Source organism: Alnus glutinosa, chromosome 4 (assembly GCF_958979055.1).
Source record: "Alnus glutinosa chromosome 4, dhAlnGlut1.1, whole genome shotgun sequence".
Lineage (NCBI taxonomy): Eukaryota > Viridiplantae > Streptophyta > Magnoliopsida > Fagales > Betulaceae > Alnus > Alnus glutinosa.
In genome coordinates, this window is record NC_084889.1 from 32790506 (window position 1) to 32807768 (window position 17263).

At 34.3% G+C, this 17263-nt stretch overlaps 2 protein-coding genes across 3 annotated transcripts; both read left to right on the forward strand.

The window, feature by feature from the left end:
* The first annotated feature begins 4736 nt into the window (after positions 1-4736).
* LOC133866529 (uncharacterized) lies at positions 4737-9720 on the forward strand. 2 transcript variants are annotated; one of them, XM_062303083.1, is made up of 5 exons: positions 4737-4868; positions 6641-6709; positions 8152-8337; positions 8506-8545; positions 9463-9720. In XM_062303083.1, exons 2-5 carry the CDS (start codon positions 6707-6709, stop codon positions 9543-9545), a joined length of 312 nt encoding a protein of 103 aa, XP_062159067.1. In that variant the 5' UTR covers positions 4737-4868; positions 6641-6706; the 3' UTR covers positions 9546-9720. The 2 variants fall into 2 exon arrangements, with proteins under 2 accessions (XP_062159067.1, XP_062159068.1); XM_062303084.1 differs by lacking the exon at positions 6641-6709 and having other exon boundaries at positions 4742-4868.
* Positions 9721-12507: 2787 nt separating this feature from the next.
* Positions 12508-15190, forward strand: LOC133866741 (uncharacterized). The gene is made up of 6 exons (XM_062303364.1): positions 12508-12714; positions 12795-12919; positions 13025-13121; positions 13511-13620; positions 14154-14228; positions 14833-15190. Exons 1-6 carry the CDS (start codon positions 12645-12647, stop codon positions 14881-14883), a joined length of 528 nt encoding a protein of 175 aa, XP_062159348.1. The 5' UTR covers positions 12508-12644; the 3' UTR covers positions 14884-15190.
* Positions 15191-17263: the final 2073 nt, after the last annotated feature.

Sequence of the window (17263 nt, forward strand, 5' to 3'; positions counted from 1 at the left end):
CCCCTCTCTCTCTCTGTTTCTCAACTCATGGTGTGTTTTGATACGAAATTTTGACAATAAAATATAATTCTGATTCTACTTTTTTCATAAATAAATCATATTTTATTCAACTTTTTAAAAAACAAATTATATTTTATTCAACTTTTTATAAACAAATCATATTTTATTCAATTTTTTCTAAAAAGTCAAATTTCAAAATTTGCAAACAAAATAAGAATTTAATTCTGATTTCAAAAATTCATCACTCAAGTGCACCATCAATATCTTTCTCCATCTCTGCAATTATATTCTCATCCCCCTCTCTCTGTTTCTTAACCCAACTTAATTTGTTGTGGGGTAGTCTTTCTTTTTTTTTTTTTTTTTTTTTCTTTTTTTTTCCTCCTCCTATGATTTAGCCTACAGAATGCACTTAGACGTAGCAAAACGAGTACCTCTTAATATCGGGGGGACTCCAATTGCCTTGCGGAGGTTTGAGAAAAACTTTGTAAGCAAAGAACGAATGCTTGTTACTGAAAAACAAATAAAAAATAATAAAATAAAAAGGGCTTTGTAGATGATTTATTTTTTTATGATGATTATTTTTTTTTTTTCTCTTATAAATCATTTTACTTTGTAAGCAAATAATGAATGTTTGTTGCTGGAAAACAAATAAAAAAGAATAAAATAAAAAGGTCTTTGCAGATGATCTATTTTTTTATTTTTTTATGATGGTGATATGATGATTATGTGTGTGTGTGTGTGTTTTTTTTTTTTTTTTCCTTATAAATCATTTTGTAGCGTAATTGTATATGAAAAAAAAAAAACAAAAAAAACAAAAAAGGTCATAGTATGATTGTTTATGTTTCTTAAATAAAGAAAAAAAAAATGTCCTCAAGAATATAAATTATATTTGTATTATAAGGGTATTTTAGAAAATTTGATTATAATATGATTTCATTCACCAATGTATTGCATTGTACCAAACAAAAGAATACATATGCAATGTTCTATTCCACCGTTACAACCAAACAAAAGAATAGGAATAGTTATTCCATTCCACCACCATCTATTCCCATGAATAGTTATTCCTTTTCCTAATGGAATAGACATTCTGCAAACCAAACGAGGCCTAAGTAGATTAACAATTCTTAGTGATTATGTTGTATATCTCCCAGAGTCTGATGTTGACGTTGGACATAAAGATGATCCAAATTTGTTTTCACATGCTATGAATGGAGAAAACTCCTCATTGAGATTCAGTGCCATGAAGTGAGAGTTAAGTCCATGGCTGAAGGGTCGAGCTAGACTCGTAGCCAATGGTTTTACTCATAAGGAAGGCATTGATTATCGTGAAACATTCTCTCCAGTGTCTAAGGATGGTTCATCAAGATGATCATAGCATTAGTAGCTTATTTTTGATCCAGAGCTACATCAAGTGGATGCGAAAACAACTTTTCTGAATAGGGATCTTAAGGACGAGGTTTACATGAAACAATCAAAAGGTTTTATAAATAACAGTCAGAAAGCTTGCAAATTAAAGAATTCTATTTATGGGCTGTGATAGATCTCTCAATGGTAAGATACTTTTTACAAGGTTATTGTTTATAGAAAACCTTGTTGATTAGTATATATACCTTAAGGTCAGTGGGAGTACAGTAATCTTTCTAGTCCTATATTTGCAAGTGGTAATTTAGGTTTGCTACATAAAGTTCACAAAACTTTGAAATGAAGGATTTGGGTGAAACCTCTTATGTCTTTTGACATAGAGATTCACAGAGACATAAAGAATATTAACATTGTCTCGGAAGGCCTACATTGAAAAAAGTTTTGGAAAAAATTTAGAATGAAGGATTTACACCTTCAGTAGCAATTAAGAGGGACTAATTAAATACAGATTAATGTCCCAAAAGGTATTGGAATAAGGGCAGATGAAAAGTTTTAAGCGTCTGCATTATACATAACCATATGACTGACAATAAGTATATTGAGTCAATAAAGTGCTGCAAATAAAGCCTTGCGGTATATGCAAGGAACCAAGAAGAACAACTTAACCTAAGGATACACTTTCCGTTTGAAGGTAGTTAGTTGTTTAGATTTGAGTTTGCTGATTGTGTAGATAGTAGAAAGTCTACTCTAAGGTATATATCTTTTTATTGAAGGATAGATCCTAGAGATGCAGTTTGCAGACTATAGTTGCTACGTCTACCAAGAAAGCTAAAAGTCTAGCGTGCTATGAATTTGGTACACAGGCATGATGGTTGAGACATTTGTTGAAAGTCTCAATCTTGTCGATTTTACAGTTAGACCATAAAGATATTCTGCGGTAATTCTACTATAATCTTCTTTTATAAAGAATAAAGAGTAGAAGCAGAAGTAAATCGACATTAAGTATCTCAGTACGAGAGATAACATTAAGAGACATAAAGGGTCTATTGAGCATATAAGTACTGAATTAATGATTGCGGATCCCATGACTTAAAGTTTACCGGTAAAGAAAGAATAAAGTCATGCGGAATATATGAGACTCATTAATTCATTTTCGCTTGGTTTGTCTCTTTTTGGTCTATAGACATAAAGTTATTGTAATAAAGATTTTTTGTGCACATTTGTTATTTTATCCATGAGGATAAATAAAGTTGGACCCGAATGACTTATAGGAAGTTCATTCATAAAGCTTGATTATCCATAAGGTACTCATGTAAGGAGTGTTTTACATCGTGATACATGGAAGGGACGACCTAATTTTATAATGGTTTTACCGCCATGATTCGTGTGAAACATTTCTTAACTGAGTTGGAGGATTCCATAAAAGATTGGCCAAAACTAAAGAACCTAATACCATATGGTCATGTGTTATAAAGTCCAAGTGGGAGAATGTAATATATTATTCCTTTTTGGTTGTGGCCTTTATATCACATTTACGGTATTTACTATGTTTATTATTTTTTCAATAAACATATACGGCATTATGGATATTTCCATTAATTTAGATTACCGTAAATATGGAATCGGTATTATGGTTATTTCTATTAATTTAGATTACCGTAAATATGGAATCGGTTAATTGATTTTAAAATAAATTAACGATATTGTTTCCTTGATGGAAGGAAACAAATACGGTGTTTACCATTTTGAGGGTCCCTAACCTAGCCTATAAATAGAGTGCCTGTGTACACCATCAGTACAGCCATCAAGCAATAGGCATAGGTTAGAAGATCCCTCAAATAATCTTTCTTGTTCTTCAGATGGATCGTGGAGACGCTTGAGCAAACATGGCTAGAGGTAAGCCTGAATCCTGTTTATTCGTTTTCCGCTGCGCATGTTAGATTAAATAATATGTTGATTATTTCTAACATTTTTGTTATTGAGGGGAGATTGACGATGTTTGATAGTTTAAGAGGGACATTGACACGATTGATAATTTGGGGGCACATTAACAATTAAGCGGTAGTTTAAGAAGAGTATGTGTACTTTTTTTTTTTTTTTTTTTATTCCGCAAGAAGGCAAGAATGTTCTTCAATTTTTTTTAATAAAAAAAAATAAAAGTTCTTATAATTTTTTTTTTTTTTTTTTTTTTTTTAAAAAAAAAAAAAGCCGTGAGCCTGGAGCTCTTAATTCCTTGATCGACGAGGAATGAATTCTGAATGCTTTTCGTGGCTTGTAAAATGCTTGGAATTGGCACAAAATTAATACGAAAGTTAGAAGAATGGTGCAAGCAAAAGGTCTGGTTACCCACAAACGGCCATGGGTCTGGTGAAGAGTGAAGACCCACGACAGTGGCAGTGGGTCTGTTACTATTTTTTTTTTTAATATATATATTAAGGCTATTTTTATTTTTTATTTTTGAACAAAGCAAATATTACTTCTTGCATTACTAAAAAAAAAGGCCCGAGGGCACGTACATCACAGTCGGTAGAAGTACAAACACTCTACACAACTAGATAAATTGATTTGGGTGTTGCCTACAAATACACAAATATTATAATAGCTGGCATTTTGAGCCCCTCTCAGACATTGAGCTCCACTACTAAATATGAAAGTGCTAATCCGAGCAAATAAGCCCTAAAAACATAACCATAATATAAGTAAAACCTATAGACAGACTTTGACAATACAAGAAATATAAAACACAAATGCAACAGGAAAACTAAAACAAAGATCCGGCCAAAAAAAGGGACTGTTTTGCCACTGGTGACTGCTCGTGGAGAACACGTGCCAGCTCAGTGACCTCCCCGCAGTAGGCAACCACTGTAGAAGACGGCAAACACCACCAAGGAGAGCGTGTCAAGAGAGAATCGATGGATTGAAATAGATCTGGCTTCATAAGATAAAAAGGACGAATCAACGAACGGTCAGAGATTGCCGAATACACGACCGAAAAAACATTTTCAGTGGCCGTCTCATGTTGTCTTTCTACCAAGGGAAAGACAAAAAAAAACAAGAAATAAGCACAAATACAAACCTCTACCGGATCAAATTCGGGAGGACCAAAAACTTCAAAGCCATAAAAGTTTGGAGAACAAAAGAAACCAACCCATAAGGGTTGGCTTAAAGGCCCACTACACACAGAACACCCTTTAAAAATGATGGGGATATCTCAAGGGGTAGTTTAATTGGTTGGAGATCACGCCTCATGAAGCGGAGTTCACTATTTCGAATCCCTCCTCTTCCTCTTGTGTGGACATGTAAAAAAAAAAAATATATATATATATAGGGACAGGGGACCTATTATTAATTAATTATCAAAATTAGAAATTGTTATCTTACCTCTGTTACACATAATTTCGCTACTCCTTCAGGCTCCAGTCACTAACCCGTCGACGCCGTACCAGTCTAAGCGTGGTCCCCATTCTCCCGCTCTGGCGCTCTCCTTCTCCAATCAGTCCCAGGTAACTCTCTTTCTCTTTCTCTCTCTTTCTCTCTTGTCGATCTCGATCTATTGCGAATCACATGGTGGCTGTGGTGGTTTCACGGTGGAGGTTGTGTTGCGGTGGGCAAGAAGGTGGTTTTGATGGGGGATTTCTTAGCTTGGCTGTGGTTTTAGCGGGTGGCTAGGGTGAAGCAAAGAAGATGGGTTTTGAGGGTAAGTCGCTTTGATCGCCGGTGGTGGATGTGTGAGGTGGATAGCAACGGAGGTGCTTGTGCTTGTGCTTGAGCATGAGCTCGCCAATGAAACCCCCAATAACTCTATTTTGTTATCTACCTAATCGAGTATTGGTTTTTGAAGGCTTTAGGGTTTAATTGAACCCTAAAGCCCTTTAAACCACAAAATGAGTATGTTTAAAGGGTGTTCTGTGAGAGAGGAATGTTAGGCCAAACCCCCATCAAAGTAGCTTGAAGCTTTGTGGTTTTGTTTGATTTCTTACCATGAGCTCAGCTTGAAGCGGACTCATTGTGTTGTAATTTTGTCCTTCGGTAATGTTGGTGCACTACCATTGCAGAAAAGGTTTTTGGTTTTAAAGTGACATTTTGTAGGGTTCGTAGGGGTCAGGTGTAAGCACATTCTGAAAGATATGGTCATCGTTTGTTACACGCATCTCCCACTTTTACTAGGCTGTTGTTTTCGAAAACTCTAGGAAGCATTTAGCTTATGGGCACCATGATGTGGCAGCATGATAACAGTATAGTGCTTAGATGATATCTGACAGGGTGAGTAGGGAAGGCGTTTCATGTCTAAATGTCAAGCACCTTTAGACAAACCAAAAGAGAAATCTTCGGTTATAATTATGGGGAACTTCACTAGATTTGGCTTAGGTGTTCAGATTTAATTTCAGTTTTTTCAACTTGGAATTAAATCTAGACTGTTGAAAAAACTACATAAGTAGATCTTATAATTTCTTTTACAGCACCTAAGCTAAATCCAACTTCGCTAATTTGTTAAGCTTTTAGAACAAGACTACCAGAAACCTCAAAGAAAAATGTGTGAACAAACTTTGCATTTTGACATAAAATTCGGGTATTTAAATACATATAATTTGCCTTTGTTATATGTTCTTTACCAAGAATGAAAATACTTTCTGCATGGGGAATTTTGTACTGTCATTATTAGCAAGAAGACCATGGTGTTTGAGATAGATATACTCGATACATTGAAAAAAAATGAGGCATCTCAACCTTGTGATTTTATTGATCCATTACAGTTTTATTGCTATGCAATCTTTATATTTATCATTGTCATGTAAGTAGGTTGAGTCCCAAAAATCTATTAATAAAGGGAGGTATTGATTTGGCCTCTCCTGAAGTTCAGTGGTCTATCCCCTTCATAGCCAACTATGAAGTTTTATAGAGGAAAAATGAAGTCTAAGAAGTGTACTTAATAGAAAACATATCTTAATTCTAAGAATTGACCTCCGTATTCCTTGATCAAGAACCATATTAATTCTAGGAAAAACTTTGAGCTTGGCTGTTGATAATTATTTGTAGCTTGATTTTTTGAAGCTTTTAGTGTAATATTGTAAAATGAGGAATATCAGCTATGATGAGAATCTCCAGGGCTGGAACTTGGAGCCTTTAGATTGTATCTTCTTGAATTGTTTCTCAAAGAAAATCTTATATTTTTAAGGGTGAGATAATTGTTGAAGGAATATTTAAGAGTATTTTCAAGTTTTAATTTTTTTTTAATAAAAAAATTAATGCCTTGACTTATTTCGACTTGCTCCAGGTTTTACTCAACATCAAAAATAAGTGTCACAAGTGGGTGTAGAGCTTTATTTAGTGCACAGTCAATATGGTATGTGCATTGCTAATTTATTTCCACTGGAATCATTGTTGCACTGCAGATTTTAATAAATACGTTACATGATAAATGTTGTTCTTTATTTACTATAAGCCAGTAATGGTTATAAAAATGCATTAATAGCTAATTATTGATACATATGTTTTATTGTGAATTGGGATGTAAGAAGGAAGTGATTACTTGATGTAATTGTCATCTAAGAGGAGCAACTTTTAGCAATTCTGTTTGTTTCATTATAAAAGCATATAAATGAATCCCGACGATGATTGGAAGTGTGTGCCTTTTGCTTGCAACTTCCATACATTTTAACTAGATTGTACTCAATTAAAACTTTTAGTATCAGACATGTTCTTATGTTTGTGCAAATAAACTTGATATACGCGTTCAAAGTTGCTGCAAATGATGACACAACCACACAATTTATTCAGTTTAATAACTTTTGCCAACCACGAAGTGGAACAGTGGCATTTTGAAATTTATTTGAAGGAAACAATGGTTAGAAGAGCAAGCATGAGAATTACTACTTTCAGGACAGGCAATTATATTGAAATAGTCGTTCTAAAGATGCAATGAGGAAGTGGTTGCCATCTGTAAATGATTACTGTGAGGATCAGAGCTCTTATAATAGAGGAAGCCTAGAGTTTAGATAGTTCTAGGGTCATAATAAGTGGAAAACAGAACGTTAAGGGAGACATTGTTACAGGGGCATATTGATGGCTAAAAAACCTCCAATTTCAGCTTCAAGTTTTAATGTTAAGAAGTTACATAGTGGGCAAGGACCCTCGTATTGGAGGACAGCGAATTTTTTAGATCTTGTTAATTTTTGCAGATTGTAAATGCCTTTAGGGTGATTGTCTCGTACAAGGGCTTTCCCTTTCTATCAATAAATTTATTGTTCATAAAAAAATTATCTTCCAATTATATCCATATATGGAGATTCATTTGTATCTTCTTTGTTATTACATTTTTGTCGCATTTCATTCTCCTCTTCAAAAGGAGATCATAACAATTATATGACCTTTTTGATAAGTGACAATTATATGACCTTGATATGTAAACTGTTGATGTCAGGTTAGACATGTAATTAAAGAAAATAAATTAAAATATTTTTGTCATGGTCATGATTATTATCTTTTTGTTTCATTGAATTCCATTGGTCGAGAAATAATTATTACAATTTATTACTTAAAGCGTTAATGTTAGATTAGGTATCTCATCAAGAAAATGAATTCAAATGTAAAAGCATTGAAGGCATATAGATCTTGCTTTGGAGGAGTACCAGATTAAAGTAGATAATAATCTAACTGCTTCTTTTGTTTTATCCAATCATTCTAGCAACTCTGGCTATTGTTAGAGTTCTACTTCTTAGAGTCTAAAAGAATAAAAGGTCCTACTCTTGGAACTCTGTGACGATTTACACTGTAAATCTTGTGCAGGCTATGTATATCCGTGTTAAGCGTAGTAAGACAACTTACTTTATACGGTGTGATCCAACTGAAACAATTCTGGGCATAAAGGAGAAATTGCATGTCCTCGCTGATCAACCAGTTAATAATCAGCGTTTGATCCTAGTTGGTACTGGGGAAATATTAGAGGATTCAAAGACATTGGCAGATCAGAAGGTATCATCCTGTCATTACAGCTTATTGTTTGATTTACTTTTTCTCCTGCTTTGTATTTTAGAATTAGCGCTCAGAAGTGACTAAATTCTTTTCTGGTGAGAGCCCAAAATCTTCTTTTACGACCATGGGAGCTTTAAAGATGTTGTGACATTGTTAATGTATTTTCAGGTTGAAAACGATGCAGTTGTAGCACTGACCTTGAGAAAAGGTGGTTTTCCTAAACCTTTTCTCTTACTTGGCTCTATGGCCCATTTTTATGCATCTCTTGTGCACTTACTGGCCTTTTTTTTTTTGGTGTATTTTGTAATTTTTGGTTGCAAGCCTGAGTTAAGTTTTATGTGTTTGGCTTCTATAATTTTCTCTTAGCTCTCTCCTAAGCTACTCTTTGTATTGAATGGTTAGAAGGTTGGATGATCTATGTCTGAAAGGACCAGATTATATTACTGTTATCTTGAGCAGTAAATCGCACAGATTGATAATCAACTAGATTGTGATGCTAGTAGATAAACAAAGAACTGAGGTCTCAATTTTGTGAAACTTTAGTGAACACCTCTGATATATTGTGGGGATGCATGGGAAAAACATTCTTCTGTTGGATATTTTGTTAAAGATGTTTGGGGACCAATATTATCTTAACGCATATTATAGTTGTCATTATTGTCTTTATTATTATCATTGTCACGTCATTGTTATTTGCAATTTGGGCTTTTTGGTCACTTTTTAACCTTTCGCTGCTCCCCTATTGTAGATTTCTTGTTTCTTTCCATAGAAGAAATGATGGGTTTATCTTGAGTAAATGTCGTTTGGGTCAGTGACAACTATGAATATCATTATACTTGGTCTACTCTAGAAGTAGAAGTCATTCCTGGTAGTTTTTGGAAGTTTCTGTTAGATTTCATGATTATGGGAAGAAATTATCTTTAGAGTAATACAACTCGTTACACCAATTTCAGATCGGCTTACGTGTCGTGTTTTAAGTGGCTAACATTGAAAGACACTTTAGACACGTCATGTCAGCCGGTGTGAAATAGGTATGAAATTTAGCATTATTCTTATCTTAATCGTGTCTCACTCATGTACTTCCTTGAAACAAACTTTTGATAATCTTTCTTTTGTTGCCTCCAGATGATAACGAGTTTGAGGAGGTGAACATTGTACGGCCAAATGACTTCTACCAATCTCGTGATGGAGATGGTGGCAATTGGTAACAAGACTGAGATGTTCCGGATGGATATAACCCCTGTCAAGGAAAGCTACCTTCTAATCAATTAATGGCATCTTGAATAGTCATTTGCTTCATGTCCATTGTCCAATAAATATACCTGTACTTGTCAATTCTCAAATGTTCTTCTCTTCAAGAAATGCACACCAAGTTTAGGAAAAGCTTTTTGGTTGCTGAGTTAAGGGGTCAGTTATTTAGGCTTCGGTATTTTGATAAAGTTTTTAGGAAAATGTGGTTTGGGTTTTAGTGCACTTTTAAAAAATAGCAATTTCAAAAGACAGTTAATGAAATTGTGATTTGTAAAAATAAAATCTGTAAGAGTATGATACTTGCTGTGAGAAAATACTGTTCAGTTTTTAAAATCATCTTGCATGTTGCTAAAAAAAGTGGATTTTTTTTTTTTTTTTTAAAAAAACATTTTCAAATTATCATTTTTTTTTTTAGGAAAAAATGCAAAATTAGTCTATGAAACTGGCCTAATTTACAAATCACTCCTTATGGTCTAAGGGTGCGTTTGGGATTGCGATTTCGTAGACAATAATGCGATTTTAAACCAAATCGCAGAACATAGATCGTTTGGGAACTACGTTTTTAAAAATTGCGATTTGAAAACGCAAAAAATTTGCTTTTTCAAATCGCAGATAAGATGATACTTTTTTGAAAACGCAGAAATTTAAAGGTAAATTTGCGATTTTAAAGGCTAAACTGCGATTTTGTCAAACGCTTAACTGCGTTTTTAAAAATCACTTTTTTCAAATTGCACATTTTAAAATCGTTATTTTAAATCGCACTTTTTGAAATCGCAAACCCAAACGGACCCTAAAAATTAACTGAGAGGTCTCTGGTAGGCGAAATTGACAAATTACTCTCTGAAGTCAATTTTCGTTCATCAACTTAACAGAAATCGTTAGATTGCCTCGTCAACGTCGTTAGGTTCAATAAAAATGTGACATGTGTTGCTTTTAAAAAAATATTAATATATTAAAAATTAAGAACTTAAATTATTTTAAGAAGAACTAATAAAAAAAAAAAAAAAAAAAAAAGAAAAAGAAAAGAAAAAAAAGAGCAAAGAAAAGGGGTTTAGGGCCACCTTCTTTGGGAGGGGGTGGCCTGTGGGGATGGGTTGGCTCGCAGGCCATCATCCCCCAAACCCATTTTCTTGCTTTTTATTTTTTATTATATATTATTTTACGTTTTTAATTTTTAATATATCTTTTATTAAGAGCGACACGTGTTTTTATTAGACCTGACGATGTTGACATGGCAACTTAACGGTTTATGTCAAGTTAATGAATAGAAATTGACTTCAATGAGTAATTTGTCAATTTTGCATACCACAAAGACCTATCAGTTAATTTTTATGTAACATTAAGTAATTTTTAAATTAGGCAAACCATAGGGATCAATTTTATATTTTTTTCCTTTTTTTAAAAGCACTTCAAACGAGATATTTTTTGTAATTTTACTTTAAAACGTGCATTTGGCCTACAAAATTACTGTGTTAAATGCACTCTTATTTTTTAAAATTGGATGCTAAATTATGTAGAATTAGTTATGTATCTTTTAGCCCTTCAATATTTTTGCCAAGCCTACGGGCTTAGCTTGTTTAATTAAAACAAAAGCCTCGTAAGGAAATTATATGCTTATACTTGAATAAAGCACAATGTCTTTGTATATTCACTATAGGAATTGACGGTCCAACAATTAATCCAATCCTCACAATAATTTGCCTCGACAAAGTCTTCCTCCAATCAAGTTCATCACATTTACATTTTTTCTATAGATCAAGTGATTATCGCATGTATTTTTTTTTATAAGATTAACAAATTTTGTTAAAAATGCATGTGAGAAATGTCAACCTAATTTGAAGGAAAATTTTGTTCATTTACCTGTTCTCAACTTTTCAATTAATCTGCATTTATCAATTGACAATTTATCTATCATTAATCACTTTTATCAACATTTATTAGAAATCTTGATTGGTTATTTGAAATGGATATTGACAAACTAAATGCATTTTTTTCTTTTTATCATCCCTAATTTTATTTTAAGTTGACTTTAAAGATAGTTCAATTGAGCGCACATCTCATAAACGACTCGACCTCTCCTAGCGGAAGTAATTCTAGAAGCTACTTTTGTAACCCTCTAAGAATGATGTGGCTTTTAAAATCACCAGTTGATCAAAATTCATTAGTGATTTGTAGTGTTAGAAGTCACTCTTGTATCCTTCAAAAAATGATGTAACTTTTAAAATCACCATTGAACTTGTGATTGATCACTATTAAATTTTGATCAAGTGGTGATTTTAAAAGCCACATTATTCTTGGAGGAACACAAGAGTGACTTTTAAAATTTTACTCATTGTGATCAATTATAAGTTCAATCATTTTTTGAGAGGCACCAGAGTAGTAAACGATTGGTTTCTAGCATTACTCCCCTAGCGGAGTTAAGTAGTCATATAAAAATAAAAAAATAAAAATAAAAAATCTTATTTTAGCGTAATGATAGAAGTTCATCTTATGTCACTCTTGTCTCCCTAAAAAAATGATGTAACGTTTAAAATCACCATTGAGCTTGTGATTGATCATTATTAAATTTTGATCAAGTTGTGATTTTAAAAACCACATCATTTTTTTAGGGACACAATAGTAACACACGAGAGACTTATAAAATTAATTTTTATTTTGAGCAATATTAGGAATAAAAATATGAGTAATTCTAGAAGTACATTAAGTGTCAATAAAAAAATAAGGTGATTTTTAAAATTACTAGTTGACTAATCACACACTCAATGGTAATTTTAAAAATTATCTCATTTTTTGATAGACACTTGAAGAACATTTAATGTACTCGTAGAATTACTTTAATAAAAACAAGTATCGGAAAAATTCAAAAAATAAAAAACATGTTTTTGACCACGCGCTTTTGTTACAAGGCGCACACGCTTCAACCAACTGCGAGTCTGCGACCTCACCGAGGTGGTTGCAGAGGCGCTCATCTTGCAGCTCCCAATTAGATTCCATATACCCCCACTGCACCCGATTCCTCCTCTCACAGTCCGAGAATCTTCTTCGCCCTCACCACCATGGGCAACACATCGTCAATGCTCACGCAGTACGACATCGAAGAGGTTCAGGAACACTGCAACCGAGCGTGTAAGTTTTTACGCATCTGCTCACATTCTCTTTTGATCTCGTTGAATTTTGAGCCGTTGATCTGGTTTGGTACGTTGTAGTCTCGCAGCAGGAGATAGTGTCTCTGTACCAGAGGTTCTGTCAGCTCGATCGCAGTGGCGGTGGTTTCATCTCCGCCGAGGAGTTCTTGTCCGTTCCCGAATTCGCCGTTAACCCTCTCTCTCAGGTCCTACTTTTGCTCTGATATGTGTATGTGTTTATGCAGAGTATCCTTGTGTGTGTTTCTTGTGTGCATTTTTTGGTTACTGAGAATACATTACTTCTCTCCCAGAGATTATTGAGGATGTTGGATGGGTTAAACTTCAAGGAATTTGTGTCATTCTTGTCCGCATTCAGTCCTCGAGCCACCTTGCAACAGAAAATTGAATGTAATGATGATGATGATGATGATGATGATGATGATATATATATATATATATATAGGTTTTGAAAGAGTGCTACAGCTTTTATTACAAATTGATGTGACGGTCTACATGGCCATTAGCACACGTCAATCATTAAAATGTGAACGGCCACGTGATGCTTATTACGCTTACAAACTAACGTAATAGTCCACGTGACACTTACCATGTCAATCATTAAAATGTGGATGGCTATATCCAAGTGGTATTCATTTTCATTCAGTGTGGGATTGTAGTAAAAGCTCTAGCACCCTAAGTTTTTGTTTTTGTTTTTTTTGTAAAGTCATGTATATTTATAGAAATTGTGTTTTCTGTGAATGTCCATTTTTGGCATGATGGTGTCTTTTGTTTGGTAGTTATTTTTAAGGTTTATGATTCGGATGGCAATGGAAGAGTTGCGATGAATGACATGCTGGAAGTTTTGCGGGATTTGACGGGACAATTTATATCTGAAACACAGAGGGAGGTCAGTTGTTATTAGAAAATCCTTGAAGAATGCATCTTCTGATTAGTAGCCTTCTTTCGAAAGGTGTGGAACTATACATTTTGTAAAAGTAAAGTTTGCTTTTTCAGTCAGTCAGGTCTCTGATAGTGATAGGTTTTAATAATTTTGCTTTAGCTGAATCTTGGGTGTAAATGTTTTTTTTTTCTTAGTCATGAAGTGAACTTTGTGGCTTACCTATCGGCTATCACTTAGTGTTATTAACATGCCAAACTTATTTGTGTTAGTTATCTCCAGTGGCCTTTTGGAATATTTGATCTATAAAATTTAAAATACAGGGATATTTGAAATTCTAATGTCTTACAGTAATCTCCAATTGCATGGAATGTGCAATTGGAGATATTGAATTTATCTTGAAACTTTAGAAGGCTTGGAGGAGATCATATTGATTACTGCAAATATGCATTTTAATTTTGAAACTTAAAGAAGTATGGCACTTATATATGCTGCTGATATATCCCTTTTCGCATGCATGGTTCTTTTGGTGTCTGGTGCAGCAAGTTCTGGCTCAAGTCCTTGAGGAAGCAGGCTACACAAAGGATTCTTTGTTAGTTTTGTCCGACTTCATGAAGGTATGCATAGTTTTACTTTAAATAAGCTTCTTTCCGTGTAAACTTTCCTTAACCAGTTTTCCAAGCACTTTTAACTAGTTATTTTTTAGGTGAGATGTTGAAAGAGTTTGTTGAGGATGTCAAATGGGGAGTTTGACAATACTGATTCCATATTGATTTAGTATGTACAGATTTCTAGGGCATAGCATTTTCATTTGAATTTTGTCAAACGCCCCGTTAATTCGTTCTCTGTAAACTTACAGTCCAACAAAGAGTAGCCATCAGCTTTCTAGAGATAATGAATCCCATTTCTTATACATTTTTGGCTGAGCTCTTAGCTATTTCTGATTATGCTGACCATCTGTTCTACATAAGTAGGTGTGTTTCTGATTCGTCATTTTCTATTTTACTTTTTGTTGCGTGCTTAATATATAAGGAATCTTTGTAGAATGTCTTGGCATGTTAGATTGTGCCTGGAATATGTATATTTGTACCCAATGTTTCGTTAGTAAGTAAATATTTGTTGGTTAATGTGAAGTTTGAGCCTAAGATCTCCTTGCATTAAGGTATATTTGTATTGACTGTTTATGCGAGTTAAAAGAAAATTATCCTTCGTTACCTGCAGATTCTTGGCAATACTGGTTTGAAGATGGAGGTGGAGGTTCCTGTGGATTAAAATGAGTGACAAGAAGTTTTAAACAATAATATATGCATAATTTGCTCTCCTGTTCTCCATTTGTCTCTCCATAGGCATTTCAAAAGTGTTAGTATTCGGACCATCTGCCAATAGATCCATCGGCAAGGTGATGTTTGTGAAGTGTATGATCCCTCAGCAGTGCATCAGGCACCATTTTTTATTTTGTTGAATTTATGTCAGCTCTCAACGAGTAATGCTATAAGAAGGACTAGAGTCCTCCCAAATATCACGTGGCTTTTAAAATTTCTATTGAATTTGAAATAATCATTATTGAATTTTGATTCAATGGTAATTTTAAAGCCATATGATATAGCCATTATTATAGTATTACTTACTCTCAACTAATATGCACAGAAAGAGGGGAGGTGGTAGCTAATTGACCTATGTTGGGTGGGTGCTACTCTAAACCTTGTTCATTTTTAGAGGCAATGTCACATAACCAAAGTTGAATAAAAGTGTGGTGTATAACATTACTCTTCAATAAACTTCCTTCTTCTTTTTTTTTTTAGAAAAACTACTGTTTGGGTGCAAGCTTTGGATACCCTAACCGAGGTAGGAATAGCGCCTCGGACGTGCATTGCTTCTATCTTGTTTGAAGGTCGATCATCCATTATTCATTTAATCAGCCCTAACAATTTTTTTCCCCTTCTCCCCTTTAAGGCTATAACAACTTTTCTTTTATACAGATAAACAAATATTTCTTATTGCCAGGCTTATTTCATGATAATAGTATTAACGTGCAGTTACTTTGAAACTGACTTGTTGAAAAATATGTACAATATTTGTTTTTTTTTTATTTTTAGCTTTTCTAAGCTATAATACTGCATATTCTAAATTTTGATGATTCTTAAAAGAATTCTCTTTGAATAATGGACTCGTTTGGTAACCAAATCCCATTTAAACCCATTGCCTTTTTGCCCATCATCGACAGTGACAGTTGGAGACAAAACACTGCCACACTCAGTCCTCCTCTTTGAATTTTCCTCCCGTTGAAGACTAGGTCCTCCCGCCCAGACCATTTCACCTCAGTAGAACTAACGTGCGCCTCAACAACTCAACGCCCATCCCCTCTTCTCACGACTTTTCTTTTGTTCTTCTCTCCGCACGCCATCAACCCACCGACACCACCATCACGCCGAAACACGCTCAGTCCCCTTCCCATCTCCAGCTTCTCTCTCTCGCTTCTGAAAATGATGCATACCTCAGTCCTCACGCCTAACTCAACGCCCATCTCTTCTCTTTGAGCTTTTCGTTCTTCAGTCCTCACGCCATCCACCCACCGACACAAGCAAGTCCCTTCAGATCTCCAGCTCCTCTCGCAGACTCACTTCTGGAAATTGATCTTCGGAAAATTGATCTCCTCTCTCCATATCCCCAACGAGGTACCAACGGCGAGGACAGATATGTATGATTGTTTAGTGTTAAATGTATCTGTGGGTGTTCATTTAGCATGCCTTCTTCGTAGTTTTTTCTTTTTTCTTTTTGTGCGTCTTTCTTGCTGATGGGCTGGATGTATGATGTATCTACATAATGCATATCATAAGCAGTAACTATTGCTAGTCTTCATCATTGATGCAATCAAGATTGATGCGTGGCTTGTAAATTAGAAAAATGTACAAAGGGGCTTCAAAAGAAAACTCTGGGGTTGGTTCATTGAAATTAGAAGTTATCAGTTTCATTGTTTATTGACTTTTGTTTAACTACTTTTGGGGGTGTTAGGGTTATTCAAGTTCAATCTAGAATTGGTTCAGGTTTAAGGGATTTACTATGATGGGCTTTAGTTTTATGTTATTGGTCTGGCCTAGTTTTACATGTAAACTCATAATTAAGGTTAGTTTGGGTCCAAGCAATATGCTTGGGGACCAAGTTTAAAAAAAGAAAAAGAAAAAAAAAAAAAAAAAAGAGAAATCTGCATATATCCACTTAATCAAGGGTTTGTGTTATTTTGAGGGGAAAAAAAAAAACAGATTTTGATATTTCCCTTTTGTTTCTTCTCTTGGGCTTCGATTTTGAGCTCCTCAGCTCTTGAAGATTCTCCATAGCTCATGTTGTATGAGCCAATCTTGCTGGAAATTGTAGAACAACATATCTGCAACCTTTAAGTGATACATCAGGTGTATTTGGGCTCTCCAGCACCTCTGGCTGTTGGACCATCCACCTGGGCTATATCAATAAACATCTATATTGTATTGTATATCAACCTTTATTAGACTTTTTTTATTCTCTGTCCGGTCATATTATGTATATTTTTCAGCATGATCAGTTTCTCATATTAGGTTAATCTTTAAGTTTCAATAATTTTAAAAAGAGGATATAGTCCAAATGTATCGTAGTCTACAAAAATATTGAGCATATTTCT

Bases quoted from the DNA above. Each gene is read 5' to 3' on its own strand.
- LOC133866529 (XM_062303083.1), top strand. The intron at 8,338-8,505 runs GTATCATCCTGT...ATGTATTTTCAG, and splicing joins AGACATTGGCAGATCAGAAG to GTTGAAAACGATGCAGTTGT. The intron at 8,546-9,462 runs GTGGTTTTCCTA...TGTTGCCTCCAG, and splicing joins AGCACTGACCTTGAGAAAAG to ATGATAACGAGTTTGAGGAG.
- LOC133866741 (XM_062303364.1), top strand. From the start codon at position 12,645: ATGGGCAACACATCGTCAATGCTCACGCAGTACGACATCGAAGAGGTT. The intron at 13,621-14,153 runs GTCAGTTGTTAT...TGTCTGGTGCAG, and splicing joins TATCTGAAACACAGAGGGAG to CAAGTTCTGGCTCAAGTCCT. The intron at 14,229-14,832 runs GTATGCATAGTT...CGTTACCTGCAG, and splicing joins TTTTGTCCGACTTCATGAAG to ATTCTTGGCAATACTGGTTT.